Source organism: Salmo salar, chromosome 05 (genome assembly GCF_965601325.2).
Source record: "Salmo salar chromosome 05, fSalSal1, whole genome shotgun sequence".
NCBI lineage: Eukaryota > Metazoa > Chordata > Actinopteri > Salmoniformes > Salmonidae > Salmo > Salmo salar.
In genome coordinates, this window is record NC_138295.1 from 90902845 (window position 1) to 90919132 (window position 16288).

Genomic DNA, 16288 nt, shown 5'->3' on the forward strand with positions numbered 1-16288 from the left:
TTCCTCTCTGTCTCTGTATCAGACAGTTAGACTGGATCAGCTCCATCTTTCCTCTCTGTCTCTGTATCAGACAGTTAGACTGGATCAGCTCCATCTTTCCTCTGTCTCTGTATCAGACAGTTAGACTGGATCAGCTCCATCTTTCCTCTCTGTCTCTGTATCAGACAGTTAGACTGGATCAGCTCCATCTTTCCTCTCTGTCTCTGTATCAGACAGTTAGACTGGATCAGCTCCATCTTTCCTCTGTCTCTCTATCAGACAGTTAGACTGGATCAGCTCCATCTTTCCTCTCTGTCTCTGTATCAGACAGTTAGACTGGTTCAGCTCCATCTTTCCTCTCTGTCTCTGTATCAGACAGTTAGACTGGATCAGCTCCATCTTTCCTCTCTGTCTCTGTATCAGACAATTAGACAGGATCAGCTCCATCTTTCCTCTCTGTCTCTGTATCAGACTAACTGGATCAGCTCCATCTTCGCTCTCTGTCTCTGTATCAGACTAACTGGATCAGCTCCATCTTTCCTCTATCAGACAGTTAGACTGGATCAGCTCCATCTTCCCTCTGAGTCTGTATCAGACAGTTAGACTGGGGCTGGAAGATGTTTCCTACCTGAGTCTGTATCAGACTGATAGACTGGGGCTGGAAGATGTTTCCTACCTGAGTCTGTATCAGACAGTTAGACTGGGGCTGGAAGATGTTTCCTACCTGAGTCTGTATCAGACAGTTAGACTGGGGTTGGAAGATGTTTCCTACCCGAGTCTGTATCAGACAGTTAGACTGGGGCTGGAAGATGTTTCCTACCTGAGTCTGTATCAGACAGTTAGACTGGAGCTGGAAGATGTTTCCTACCTGAGTCTGTATCAGACAGTTAGACTGGGGCTGGAAGATGTTTCCTACCTGAGTCTGTATCAGACTGATAGACTGGGGCTGGAAGATGTTTCCTACCTGAGTCTGTATCAGACAGTTAGACTGGGGCTGGAAGATGTTTCCTACCTGAGTCTGTATCAGACAGTTAGACTGGGGCTGGAAGATGTTTCCTACCCGAGTCTGTATCAGACAGTTAGACTGGGGCTGGAAGATGTTTCCTCTCTGTCTCAGTGGGTATCAGACAGTGAAAGACGGTACATGTCTCAATCTAACATGGATGAAATCCAAATGTGGTTTTGATACATTTTGTCTCGATTTTACAAAACGTGATTCATGGTGAAAACAAATAAACAGTGTGGGCTTCCTCAAAACCTCTGAAAGACTGTATAGGTTATATTCTCTAGTCAGACATGTTATAGGCTGTATAGGTTATATTGTCTAGTCAGACATGTTATAGACTGTATAGGTTATATTGTTTATACAGACATGTTATAGACTGTATAGGTTATATTGTCTAGTCAGACATGTTATATACTGTATAGGTTATATTGTTTATACAGACATGTTATAGGCTGTATAGGTTATATTGTTTATACAGACATGTTATAGACTGTATAGGTTATATTGTTTACACAGACATGTTATAGACTGTATAGGTTATATTGTTTATACAGACATGTTATAGACTGTATAGGTTATATTGTTTATACAGACATGTTATAGACTGTATAGGTTATATTGTCTAGTCAGACATGTTATAGACTGTATAGGTTATATTGTTTATACAGACATGTTATAGACTGTATAGCTTATATTGTTTATACAGACATGTTATAGACTGTATAGGTTATATTGTTTATACAGACATGTTATAGGCTGTATAGGTTATATTGTCTAGTCAGACATGTTATAGGCTGTATAGGTTATATTGTTTATACAGACATGTTACAGACTGTATAGGTTATATTCTCTAGTCAGACATGTTATAGACTGTATAGGTTATATTGTTTATACAGACATGTTATAGACTGTATAGGTTATATTGTCTAGTCAGACATGTTATATACTGTATAGGTTATATTGTTTATACAGACATGTTATAGGCTGTATAGGTTATATTGTTTATACAGACATGTTATATACTGTATAGGTTATATTGTCTAGTCAGACATGTTATAGACTGTATAGGTTATATTGTCTAGTCAGACATGTTATAGACTGTATAGGTTATATTGTTTATACAGACATGTTATAGGCTGTATAGGTTATATTGTTTATACAGACATGTTATAGACTGTATAGGTTATATTGTTTATACAGACATGTTATATACTGTATAGGTTATATTGTTTATACAGACATGTTATAGACTGTATAGGTTATATTGTTTATACAGACATGTTATAGACTGTATAGGTTATATTGTTTATACAGACATGTTATAGACTGTATAGGTTATATTGTTTATACAGACATGTTATATACTGTATAGGTTATATTGTTTATACAGACATGTTATAGGCTGTATAGGTTATATTGTTTATACAGACATGTTATAGGCTGTATAGGTTATATTGTTTATACAGACATGTTATAGGCTGTATAGGTTATATTGTCTAGTCAGACATGTTATAGACTGTATAGGTTATATTGTTTATACAGATATGTTATAGGCTGTATAGGTTATATTGTCTAGTCAGACATGTTATAGACTGTATAGGTTATATTGTTTATACAGACATGTTATATACTGTATAGGTTATATTGTTTATACAGACATGTTATAGGCTGTATAGGTTATATTGTTTATACAGACATGTTATAGACTGTATAGGTTACATTGTTTATACAGACATGTTATAGACTGTATAGGTTATATTGTTTATACAGACATGTTATAGGCTGTATAGGTTATATTGTCTAGTCAGACATGTTATAGGCTGTATAGGTTATATTGTTTATACAGACATGTTATAGACTGTATAGGTTATATTGTTTATACAGACATGTTATAGACTGTATAGGTTATATTGTCTAGTCAGACATGTTATATACTGTATAGGTTATATTGTTTATACAGACATGTTATAGACTGTATAGGTTATATTGTCTAGTCAGACATGTTATAGACTGTATAGGTTATATTGTTTATACAGACATGTTATAGACTGTATAGGTTATATTGTTTATACAGACATGTTATAGACTGTATAGGTTATATTGTTTATACAGACATGTTATAGACTGTATAGGTTATATTGTTTATACAGACATGTTATATACTGTATAGGTTATATTGTTTATACAGACATGTTATAGACTGTATAGGTTATATTGTTTATACAGACATGTTATAGACTGTATAGGTTATATTGTCTAGTCAGACATGTTATATACTGTATAGGTTATATTGTCTAGTCAGACATGTTATAGACTGTATAGGTTATATTGTTTATACAGACATGTTATATACTGTATAGGTTATATTGTCTAGTCAGACATGTTATAGACTGTATAGGTTATATTGTTTATACAGACATGTTATATACTGTATAGGTTATATTGTTTATACAGACATGTTATAGGCTGTATAGGTTATATTGTCTAGTCAGACATGTTATATACTGTATAGGTTATATTGTCCATTGATGATGTACAGTATGTCTATAATTCCAACAGCCATAACTACAGACAGACAGATCCAACCATTGATGTATTCACACCTCTTGAATTTTTCTACATTTTGTTTTCTTTCAAATTGGGATTAACATTGATTTAATTGTAATTTTTGTCAATGAACTTCACAAAATACTCTGTAATGTCAAAGTGGAAGACCAATTCAAGGAGTTAAAAAAAAAATCATGTAAAATTAAACACTAATATATCTTGATTAATGAAGTATTCAACCCGCTGAGTCAATACATGTTAGAATAACCTTTGGCAGCGATTACAGCTGTGAGTCTTTTCTGGATAAGTCTCCAAGAGTTTTACACACCTGGATTGTTTATTTGTCCTTGTCCTGCTGAAAGGTGAATTTGTCTCCCAGTGTCTGATGGAAAGCAGACTGAACCACGTTTTGCTTAGCTGTATTCTGTTTCTTCTTCCCCAAAAAAACTCCCTAGTCCTTGCCGATGACAAGCATACCCATAACATGATGCCGCCACCATCTTGCTTGAAAATATGAAGATTGAATAACGCTTTGTATTCAGGACTAGAAGTTAATTGCTTGGCCACATTCTTTGCAGTATTTTATGGTGCCAATTTGCAAACAGGATGCATGTTTTGGAATATTTTTTATTCTGTAAAGGCTTCTTTATTTTCACTCAGTCCTATATGTTAGTATTTCTGGAGTGACTACTGTGTTGTTGATCCATCCTCAGTTATCTCCTATCTCAGCCATTAAACTCTGTAACTGTTTTAAAATCACCATTGGTGAAATCCCTGAGCGGTTTCCTTCCTCTCTGGCAACTGAGTTAGGAAGGGTTCCCGTATCTTTGTAGTGACTGGGTGTATTGATACACCATCCAAAGTGTAATGAATAACTGCACCATGCTCAAAGGGATATTTTTACCCATCTACCAATAGGTTCCCTTCTTTTTACGAAAACATTGGAAAACCTCCCTGGTCTTTGTGGTTGAATCTGTGCTTGAAATTCACTGCTCGACTGAGGGACCTTACAGATAATTGAATGTGCGGGGTACAGAGATGAGGTCGTCAACAACAAAAAATATTTTGAACGCTATTATGGCACACAGAGTGAGTCAATTCAACATATTATGTGACTTGTTAAGCACATCTTTACTTCTGAACTTATTTAGGCTTTCCATAACAAAAGGGTTGAATATTTTATTGACCTCAAATCTGATTTATTCATCATACAGCTAGATCTATTATAACGATCTCAGATGGTTATTGTGAGACAGGTGTAGGCCTACTTGAGGTCTGACCGCAGCTCTTAAATGCAGCTCTTAAATGCGTTGTTGACAATATGCATCCGTAAAGTCTTCAGACCCCTTCCCCTTTTCCACATTTTGTTACGTTACAGCCTTATTCTTAAACTGATTAAATTAACTGTTTTCCTCATCAATCTACACACAATACCCCATAATGACATCACAATACCCCATAATGACATCACAATACCCCATAATGACAAAGCGAAAACAGGTTTCTAGAATGTTTTGCAGATAATAAACAGAAATACCTTATTTGCATAAGTATTCAGACCCTTTTGCTATGAGACTCGAAATTGAGCCCAGGTGCATCCTGTTTCCATTGATCATCCTTGAGATGTTTTTACAACTTGATTGGAGTCCACCTGTGGTAAATTCAATTGATTGGACATGATTTGGAAAGGCACATATCTGTCTATATAAGGTCCCACAGTTGACAGTGCATGTCAGAGCAAAAACCAAGCCATGAGGTCGAAGGAATTGTCCGTAGAGCTCCGAGACAGGATTGTGTCGAGGCACAGATCTGGGGAAGGGTACCAAAACTGCCGCATTGAAGGTCCCCAAGAACAAAGTGGCCTCCATCATTCTTAAATGTAAGAAGTTTGGAACCACCAAGACTCTTCCTAGAGCTGGCCGCCCGGCCAAACTGAACAATCGGGGGAGAAGGGCCTTGATCAGGGAGGTAACCAAGAACCCGATGGTCACTCTGACAGAGCTCCAGAGTTCCTCTGTGGAGATGGGAGAAACTTTCAGAAGGACAACGATCTCTGCAGCACTCCACCAATCAGGCCTTTCTGGTAGTGGCCAGACGGAAGCCTTTCCTCAGTAAAAGGCACATGGCAGCCTTGAGTTTGCCGAAAGGCACCTAAAGGCTCTCAAACCATGAGAAACAAGATTCTCTGGTCTGATGAAACCAAGATTGAACTATTTGGCCTGAATGCCAAGCGTCACATCTGGAGGAAACCTGGCACCATCCCTACGGTGAAGCATGGTGGTGGCAGCATCATGCTGTGGGGATGTTTTTCAGTGGCAGGGACTGGGAGACTAGTCAGTATTGAGGGAAAGATGAACGGAGCAAAGTACAGAGAGATCCTTAATGAAAACCTGCTCCAGAGCACTCAGGACCTCAGACTGGGGCGAAGGGTCATTCCAACAGGACAACGACCCTAAGCACACAGCCAAGACAATGCAGGAGTGGCTTCGGGACAAGTCTTTGAATGTCCTTGAGGGGCCCAGCCAAAACCTGGACATCTCTGGAGAGACCTGAAAATATCTGTGCAGCGACGTTCCCCATCCAACCTGACAGATCTTGAGAGGACCTGCAGGGAAGAATGGGAGAAACTCCCCAAATACAGGTGTGCCAAGATTGTAGCGTCATACCCAAGAAGACTCCAGGCTGTAATCACTGCCAAAGGTGCTTCAACAAAGTACTGAGTAAAGGGTCTGAGTACTTATGTAAATGTGATATTTCAGTTTTTTGTATTTTTATAAATTTGCAAAAAAAAATCTAAAAACCTGTTTTTTACTTTGTCATTATGGGGTATTGTGTGTAGATTGATGAGAAAATAATAAGTCTGTAATGCAACAAAATGTGGAAGAAGTTAAGTGGTCTGAATACTTTCCAAATAGCCTGTATGGCTTGTCAACCTGAGCATCCATGACCGCTGTATGGCTTGTCAACCTGAGGATCCATGACCGCTGTATGGCTTGTCAACCTGAGGATCCATGACCGCTGTATGGCTTGTCAACCTGAGCATCCATGACCGCTGTATGGCTTGTCAACCTGAGGATCCATGACCGCTGTATGGCTTGTCAACCTGAGCATCCATGACCGCTGTATGGCTTGTCAACCTGAGGATCCATGACCGCTGTATGGCTTGTCAACCTGAGGATCCATGACCGCTGTATGGCTTGTTAACCTGAGGATCCATGACCGCTGTATGGCTTGTTAACCTGAGGATCCATGACCGCTGTATGGCTTGTCAACCTGAGGATCCATGACCGCTGTATGGCTTGTCAACCTGAGGATCCATGACCGCTGTATGGCTTGTCAACCTGAGGATCCATGACCGCTGTATGGCTTGTCAACCTGAGGATCCATGACCGCTGTATGGCTTGTCAACCTGAGGATCCATGACCGCTGTATGGCTTGTCAACCTGAGGATCCATGACCGCTGTATGGCTTGTCAACCTGAGGATCCATGACCGCTGTATGGCTTGTCAACCTGAGGATCCATGACCGCTGTATGGCTTGTCAACATGAGCATCCATGACCGCTGTATGGCTTGTCAACCTGAGGATCCATGACCTAGTAAAGATGCTCTGCTGGTCACTTGTAGTAATAACTAGTTATTTCATATAGACCTATGAGTTAATGTTTTCACACGAATATGCCTTGTCATCTCTGTCAAATATCATCATACTGGATGCATGAAGGACTTTATACAGTCTCTGACTCTCACTTCTTCTCTGTTGTAAAACAGGATGTGGTAGATACCGTTAGTAGCTTACTCCTCTCTAAACAATGCCACAGAAACTCCACACTTCCACTCACAAAAAGTCTGCTGCTTTATGACAAGCACTACGTATCACAACTTGTAACTTGACATATTGGAAATGTATAACCTGAAGATGCTTGATGTGAAAAGAGCAATTTCTCTCAGATTGGGATAAAACATGATCCCACCTGTAAAAATGATCTTGGTCAGGTGTGATAAATTGAAGTTTGTTTTGTGTTCTCTCCTAGGTACACCAGAGATAGACACAGTGTGTGAGGCGTGTCCGCAAGGCCTGTTCTCCAGCCGGATGTCTGCCAGCGAGCCGTGTGTGCCTCACAGGAACTGCTCTGAGCTGGGCTTGAAGACCCTCCGACCGGGGACCCCCACCCAGGACACACTGTGTGAGAACGAGGCTAAAGGAACTGTCCTGGAGTGCTCCCATCACCAAACACAGTGTCACACTGGTGAGAATATACAGAACAATGGTGATATATGCCAGACTCTCTTAAATAAAGCGATTTAAAGTCATACATAGTTTTTTGTATGGGTGGACCCAGCGGGAATCCTTTGGCGTTTTGAACACCACGCTCTACCTACTGAGCCACACATGACCACTGCACACACACCACGTAATCTTTATTAAAAAAGGAATGAGCATTCCTAATCCACAGCACTGCACGACAACCCGCTCAGCTTCACACTGACTAAATGACCACAGTGTCTGAGTCCTGTACTTTTACTAAGTATGTGAGTCTGAACGGGACAGATGTGCAACAGAGGTTAATGAGTAACTTTACCTGAAACTGAAAGACTTGTTTTCCCTCCCCAAGAAAATACCTAGGCTTCATCTCAGCAGGTAAACTCTTGCAGCAGCAGGCAACACTGGTTGAAACCCAGTTAATCACAGCTGCCTACAGCGTTTCACTTGAACAGCAGGTCAACATCATCCCACTAACTCCAGTAACTCCAGACATCATCCCACTAACTCCAGTAACTCCAGACATCATCCCACTAACTCCAGTAACTCCAGACATCATCCCACTAACTCCAGTAACTCCAGACATCATCCCACTAACTCCAGTAACTCCAGACATCATCCCACTAACTCCAGTAACTCCAGACATCATCCCATTAACTCCAGTAACTCCAGACATCATCCCACTAACTCCAGTAACTCCAGACATCATCCCACTAACTCCAGTAACTCCAGACATCATCCCATTAACTCCAGTAACTCCAGACATCATCCCACTAACTCCAGTAACTCCAGACATCATCCCACTAACTCCAGTAACTCCAGACGTCATCCCATTAACTCCAGTAACTCCAGACATCATCCCACTAACTCCAGTAACTCCAGACGTCATCCCATTAACTCCAGTAACTCCAGACATCATCCCACTAACTCCAGTAACTCCAGACATCATCCCACTAACTCCAGTAACTCCAGACGTCATCCCATTAACTCCAGTAACTCCAGACATCATCCCACTAACTCCAGTAACTCCAGACATCATCCCACTAACTCCAGTAACTCCAGACATCATCCCACTAACTCCAGTAACTCCAGACGTCATCCCACTAACTCCAGCAACTCCAGACGTCATCCCATTAACTCCACTAACTCCAGACATCATCCCACTAACTCCAGTAACTCCAGACGTCATCCCACTAACTCCACTAACTCCAGACATCATCCCACTAACTCCAGTAACTCCAGACATCATCCCACTAACTCCAGTAACTCCAGACGTCATCCCATTAACTCCACTAACTCCAGACATCATCCCACTAACTCCAGTAACTCCAGACGTCATCCCATTAACTCCACTAACTCCAGACATCATCCCACTAACTCCAGTAACTCCAGACATCATCCCACTAACTCCAGTAACTCCAGACATCATCCCACTAACTCCAGTAACTCCAGACATCATCCCACTAACTCCAGTAACTCCAGACGTCATCCCATTAACTCCACTAACTCCAGACATCATCCCACTAATTCCAGGAACTCCAGACGTCATCCCACTAACTCCAGTAACTCCAGACATCATCCCACTAACTCCAGTAACTCCAGACATCATCCCACTAACTCCAGTAACTCCAGACATCATCCCACTAACTCCAGTAACTCCAGACATCATCCCACTAACTCCAGTAACTCCAGACATCATCCCACTAACTCCAGTAACTCCAGACATCATCCCACTAACTCCAGTAACTCCAGACATCATCCCACTAACTCCAGTAACTCCAGACATCATCCCACTAACTCCAGTAACTCAATACATCATCCCACTAACTCCAGTAACTCCAGACGTCATCCCACTAACTCCAGTAAGTTCTTTCTTGAGCAGATGGTCTGGGGGCCGGAACATAATTATAGATCATTTGTAGACTGTAAATTGACCGCAAGAAGCCCAAACAGATATAATTTGTATAGGGCGCCTCACATCCCATAGGGCGCCTCACATCCCATAGGGCGGCTCACATCCCATAGGGCGGCTCACATCCCATAGGGCACCTCACATCCCATAGGGCGCCTCACATCCCATAGGGCGCCTCACATCCCATAGGGCACCTCACATCCCATAGGGCGCCTCACATCCCATAGGGCGGCTCACATCCCATAGGGCATCTCACATCCCATAGGGCACCTCACATCCCATAGAGCGCCTCACATCCCATAGGGCACCTCACATCCCATAGGGCGGCTCACATCCCATAGGGCGGCTCACATCCCATAGGGCACCTCACATCCCATAGGGCGGCTCACATCCCATAAGGCACCTCACATCCCATAGGGCGGCTCACATCCCATAGGGCACCTCACATCCCATAAGGCATCTCACATCCCATAGGGCATCTCACATCCCATAGGGCGGCTCACATCCCATAAGGCACCTCACATCCCATAGGGCGGCTCACATCCCATAGGGCATCTCACATCCCATAGGGCGGCTCACATCCCATAAGGCACCTCACATCCCATAGGGCGGCTCACATCCCATAGGGCACCTCACATCCCATAAGGCATCTCACATCCCATAGGGCATCTCACATCCCATAGGGCAGCTCACATCCCATAAGGCACCTCACATCCCATAGGGCGGCTCACATCCCATAGGGCACCTCACATCCCATAGGGCGGCTCACATCCCATAGGGCACCTCACATCCCATAAGGCACCTCACATCCCATAGGGCGGCTCACATCCCATAGGGCGGCTCAGATCCCATAGGGCGGCTCACATCCCATAGGGCACCTCACATCCCATAGGGCACCTCGCATCCCATAGGGCACCTCACATCCCATAGGGCACCTCACATCCCATAGGGCGGCTCACATCCCATAAGGCACCTCACATCCCATAGGGCACCTCACATCCCATAGGGCGCCTCACATCCCATAGGGCGGCTCACATCCCATAGGGCGGCTCACATCCCATAGGGCACCTCACATCCCATAGGGCACCTCACATCCCATAGGGCGGCTCACATCCCATAAGGCACCTCACATCCCATAGGGCACCTCACATCCCATAGGGCACCTCACCTCCCATAGGGCGGCTCATATCCCATACGGCACCTCACATCCCATAGGGCGGCTCACATCCCATAGGGCACCTCACATCCCATAGGGCGGCTCACATCCCATAGGGCGGCTCACATCCCATAAGGCACCTCACATCCCATAAGGCACCTCACATCCCATAGGGCACCTCACATCCCATAAGGCTCCTCACATCCCATAGGGCGGCGCACAAATGGCCCATCGTCGTCCTGGTTAGGGTTTGGCCGGGGTAGGCCGTCATTGTAAATAAGAATTTGTTCTTAACTGACTTGGCTAGTTAAATAAAGGTTACATAAAATAATAAGTGTATGATCACGTGTCTTTCTATTATGCGTGGGAATACATTGGAACAGATTTCCTAAATTAAAATCACTTGGAGCTGATTTCCTGGTGTTTTTACAGTATTTTATGCCCAACCATGAAAAACATGTTCGTTTTTTTGCTCACAGGCCGCCAGTTTGGGTCTCACTCACGCTGAAACCATGAAGAATGCTGCTGAGAACACACACACACATACACACACCACAGAACCACAACACATCAGACTGAGCCTGATGAGCCTCCCAGGAGACCAAACACAGTACTGAGTTCTCATTCGAGAACCTGAACGATGCACACGAACACAGAACACCTGTCTTCCATCACACCAGCTCTGCTGTGTGACGTATCACAATGAGTCGTGTCAGTGGGAGGTTGACTTCCATGAGAATCAACTCTTCACATGAAACTGAGTTCCTACAGGATGACTAACATCAAGCAGAGTAGAACACCCTGAACTGTTACTTTCCCAGGGGAGTGATGCTCTCCTTAACAATTCATTCAGGATTTGTTTTAGTAGGATACGACACACATTCAATTACAATGATTCAGTCGTTCTATTTCTATGGTGGCACCGCAGATTGTTTGCAAAGAATTAGAAAATAGTTTGAAGTAAAAATGTCAAATTGAGGGGAAATATGTCTAAGCCAATGCTGGATTCAAATCCAAGCCAATGTTCAGTTAGTTTAGATGTGAGAAAATGCTGTACGTTGTTGGGTGGTCCTTTACATGGGGTGATGTACGTTTCCTTTAACAATCAGTCTTCCAGTGGACACAGACACAGGAACCTTGGTATTAAACTCTTTAGTAATAAAATGGAATTGCAAACAGAGATTCACATACAGAGTACCTCAGTAGTCTATAGTAAAGATCTGTGTGGTGAAACAGGAAACAACACTCTTTATACAACCTACCGTCAATCATATCATAACATTGTTGCATTGGATTAGATACAGAGTATCTAAGATGAGAAAAACATCTCTAGACTGTGGTTTCTCAGCTCTACTATCTCGGTCTTGAGCCTGTGTGACTATCAGCAGGTGCAGACAATTCTCAGCCTGAGAACTAAAGCACTACATCTTCATTTACCAAGTACTTTTCCATCATTGCGCATTGCAAGTATACAAAGGTTATCACATATATACAGTAATCATGGCACTGGTGTTCAATAGAATAAATGAATGTTTATTTGATAGAACCTGACACAGAAAGGCTGTTTCTGGAATATGATACACTTATGGTCCCAATAGAGCAAACCTAACACATCTGGCCCTTCACACAGAATCAATCAAGATCTCAATGTATCGGAAAGAAAACATGTACCTAAGTACCAGGATGTAACGTCAGTGTCCTCTCTCTCTCCCTCTCTGTCTCAGACGTCTCGCTGTGTGAGGAGGCCATCTTCCAGTCTCTGGCGTCCCTCCGTCTGTCCTCCGTCCCCCTGGAGCGTCTCCTGGAGAGCCTGCCTGGGAAGAGGGTGGACAGGAAGAGTCTGGAGAGGCTTAAGAAGACCTGCTCCCCCCAGCAGCAGATCCTACTCCTGTTGAGACTCTGGAGAGAACAGAACAAAGACCAGGTTAAACTCCACGGCATCATTCAAGGTCAGTAGGATCCGTTTAGTAGAGCTCTGCTATTGGCTGCTGCATATGAGTTCTAAAGACTTTTACCAATGAGAGGGTCCTGTTATGTCCTGGGCTCATCATATCTATTGTCCAGTGAGAGGATCCTGTTATGTCCTGGGCTCATCATATCTATTATCCAGTGAGAGGATCCTGTTATGTCCTGGGCTCATCATATCTATTGTCCAGTGAGAGGATCCTGTTATGTCCTGGGCTCATCATATCTATTATCCAGTGAGAGGATCCTGTTATGTCCTGGGCTCATCATATCTATTATCCAGTGAGAGGATCCTGTTATGTCCTGGGCTCATCATATCTATTATCCAGTGAGAGGATCCTGTTATGTCCTGGGCTCATCATATCTATTATCCAGTGAGAGGATCCTGTTATGTCCTGGGCTCATATCTATTATCCAGTGAGAGGATCCTGTTATGTCCTGGGCTCATATCTATTATCCAGTGAGAGGATCCTGTTATGTCCTGGGCTCATCATATCTATTATCCAGTGAGAGGATCCTGTTATGTCCTGGGCTCATATCTATTATCCAGTGAGAGGATCCTGTTATGTCCTGGGCTCATCATATCTATTATCCAGTGAACCACTGTGAGTGGAAGGTGTCCAGGTTAGGGGTGTCCAGGTTAGGGCTGGTATTTTAGATGATGGTTATTGGTCAGCCAAATGACCGCAGTCACTGTAATAACTGTTGGAATAGCAACAACAACAACAAGGAAAATACAAATGTTTTCTGCTCCTGGCTGCATTTGCTGCTGCTGCTTGTTTCAGGAGCCAGGAGCAACAACGTTTCATCACATTGTAGAGTCTCTGTTATAGCAGAAACTGACTCAACCACACGAGTGGTTCTCAGGTGTGAACCAGTGTGAGCGGAAGGTGTCCAGGTGTCTTACAGTAGTATCAGTTTAACCTGAGTTCCTCCTCTACCCTGTTATCTCAGGTGTGAACCACTGTGAGCGGAAGGTGTCCAGGTGTCTTACAGTAGTATCAGTTTAACCTGAGTTCCTCCTCTACCCTGTTATCTCAGGTGTGAACCACTGTGAGTGGAAGGTGTCCAGGTGTCTTACAGTAGTATCAGTTTAACCTGAGTTCCTCCTCTACCCTGTTATCTCAGGTGTGAACCACTGTGAGCGGAAGGTGTCCAGGTGTCTTACAGTAGTATCAGTTTAACCTGAGTTCCTCCTCTACCCTGTTATCTCAGGTGTGAACCACTGTGAGCGGAAGGTGTCCAGGTGTCTTACAGTAGTATCAGTTTAACCTGAGTTCCTCCTCTACCCTGTTATCTCAGGTGTGAACCAGTGTGAGCGGAAGGTGTCCAGGTGTCTTACAGTAGTATCAGTTTAACCTGAGTTCCTCCTCTACCCTGTTATCTCAGGTGTGAACCAGTGTGAGTGGAAGGTGTCCAGGTGTCTTACAGTAGTATCAGTTTAACCTGAGTTCCTCCTCTACCCTGTTATCTCAGGTGTGAACCAGTGTGAGCGGAAGGTGTCCAGGTGTCTTACAGTAGTATCAGTTTAACCTGAGTTCCTCCTCTACCCTGTTATCTCAGGTGTGAACCAGTGTGAGCGGAAGGTGTCCAGGTGTCTTACAGTAGTATCAGTTTAACCTGAGTTCCTCCTCTACCCTGTTATCTCAGGTGTGAACCAGTGTGAGTGGAAGGTGTCCAGGTGTGCGGGTTTGAAGAACCTGACCCTGGGTGACCTGCTGATGGTGATGAAGAGTCTTCCAGGGGTCCGGGCTCACGAGGAAGACATCAGGGCCGTGGTCTCCTCATGCCGCTCCCAGCAGTACCTCCTGCAGCTCCTACACCTTTGGAAGAACCAGAACAAGGACCTGGACATCAATAAGGTATTGCTCCGCCACCACCATGCACATTGACACGCCTGCCTTAATCTAGACAAATTATGACTGTGGACATTCCTCATGTTTCCTTTTCATAACGGATTATTTTCTGGTCTCCGTACCAACAACAAGATAAGAGTCTCCAATTAGAAGTGTGCTGGGTTTCCCATTTTTAATTGCCTTAGTTTTGGTGAAAGGACCACAATGGAGAAGAAGGAGTAACTTACTTTATCGCTTTGTGTTCTCCTTGGTAGTTAAAACAATATAGTTTGTATATGTATTCGTTTAAATGGTCAAATAAACCTAATCTATGAATCAATCAATTCTAGGGTCTGGCTCACAGCCTGAGCAGGCTCCGGCAACAGGGGGCTCCACGCCCGCTCCTCAGGAGCATCAAGAAGATCAACCGGATCATCTCCACCTCCTCCATACACAAGATGTACGAGAAGATGTTCCTCAACATGATGGAGGACGGGACCTGCTTCAACACCTAACCCTACAACCAATAGGAGAAAGGGGGCGGTTCTAAGGGGGGCAGATCTGGGTTTCAAACACTTAAAGAATCTATCATTTGTTAGAGTCTGCCTGGAGGGTCAGATGGATGGGGTTTGCCGTTTTGAGATGTTTCTATTGGTTTATTGATCCAGACAAGCTCAAACAGGGTCAGATAAAGGTTGTAAATTCATGTTTAAAGTATTTGCAACCCAGGTCTGATGGGGTGGATCCTAACGTCCACTTAACGTCAAATTTTCACTTGGTCTCCTATTGATATCAATGCATGACTAAGTGAAAATTCTATTTAAATGGAAATTAGGATTAGTCCTAACTGTGTGAAAAGCAGGGTTGGGGTCAATTTAGTTGAAATTCAATTCATGAGGATATTTTTTGCTTCTGTTTGTGAATTGAATTTGAATTCACTTGCTGAATTGACTGAATTAAAATTGGAATTGATTCCAACCTTAGCGAAAAGAGAAAACTATTTAAAATGTGTATATAGTCTGATGTTTTCAAGGTGAGGTAGAGGGGTGATAGGGAAGGGGGGTTGTCTTGCTTTTTCACTGTTTTAAAAGGAGGAGATTTATTTCATAATGAAATGTTTCCTCCTGTGTGCATTCCAAATGGAACCCTACTACTTATATAGTGCACTACTTTTGACCAGGGCCCATTGGGTTGTAGTGCACTACTTTTGACCAGGGCCCATTGGGTAGTAGTGCACTATATAGGGAATAGGGTGCCATTTGGGATTCCTCCCCCCTGCTGTTATGTGTGGACTGCTGACATGCAAAGCTCTATTGAAACTGTCAAAACATTTTAAACATTGTCAGCTTTTATGAATGTACAAAGGAGTGCAATTTGTTTTATTTAAATGTCATTTTTCTTACCAAATTTGTTGTAAAAGCTTATTTTTATCTCTATATTAAAAAACTGGATTCTGAATGCTGCAGGTTTGAATGTTGTTAGCTGAAGGGATGTTTTTGTAAATCGTTTTTGTATAAAAAGGTATGGATCTTTATCTGGGATTTTTTTGGTTTGACCGGCCCTTTTCAAGCCCTTACATTTGTGAACATTATGTCGAATTATCTGATTAAAATCCATTTGATAAAA

The 16288-nt window shown here is 43.0% G+C and overlaps 1 protein-coding gene across 1 annotated transcript; it reads left to right on the forward strand.

Moving 5' to 3' along the window:
• Positions 1 to 7497: 7497 nt before the first annotated feature.
• LOC145879605 (tumor necrosis factor receptor superfamily member 11B) lies at positions 7498 to 16288 on the forward strand. Its single transcript, XM_082975963.1, has 5 exons — positions 7498 to 7780; positions 12587 to 12811; positions 13869 to 13891; positions 14501 to 14689; positions 15013 to 16288. The coding sequence occupies exons 1-5, from the start codon at positions 7513 to 7515 to the stop codon at positions 15175 to 15177; spliced, it is 870 nt and encodes a 289-aa protein (XP_082832089.1). The 5' UTR covers positions 7498 to 7512; the 3' UTR covers positions 15178 to 16288.

Coding starts and splice junctions, on each gene's coding strand:
- LOC145879605 (XM_082975963.1), top strand. CDS start 7,513: ATGATCTTGGTCAGGTGTGATAAATTGAAGTTTGTTTTGTGTTCTCTC. Junction 12,812..13,868: donor ACTCCACGGCATCATTCAAG/GTCAGTAGGATC, acceptor CTGTTATCTCAG/GTGTGAACCACTGTGAGTGG. Junction 14,690..15,012: donor AGGACCTGGACATCAATAAG/GTATTGCTCCGC, acceptor AATCAATTCTAG/GGTCTGGCTCACAGCCTGAG.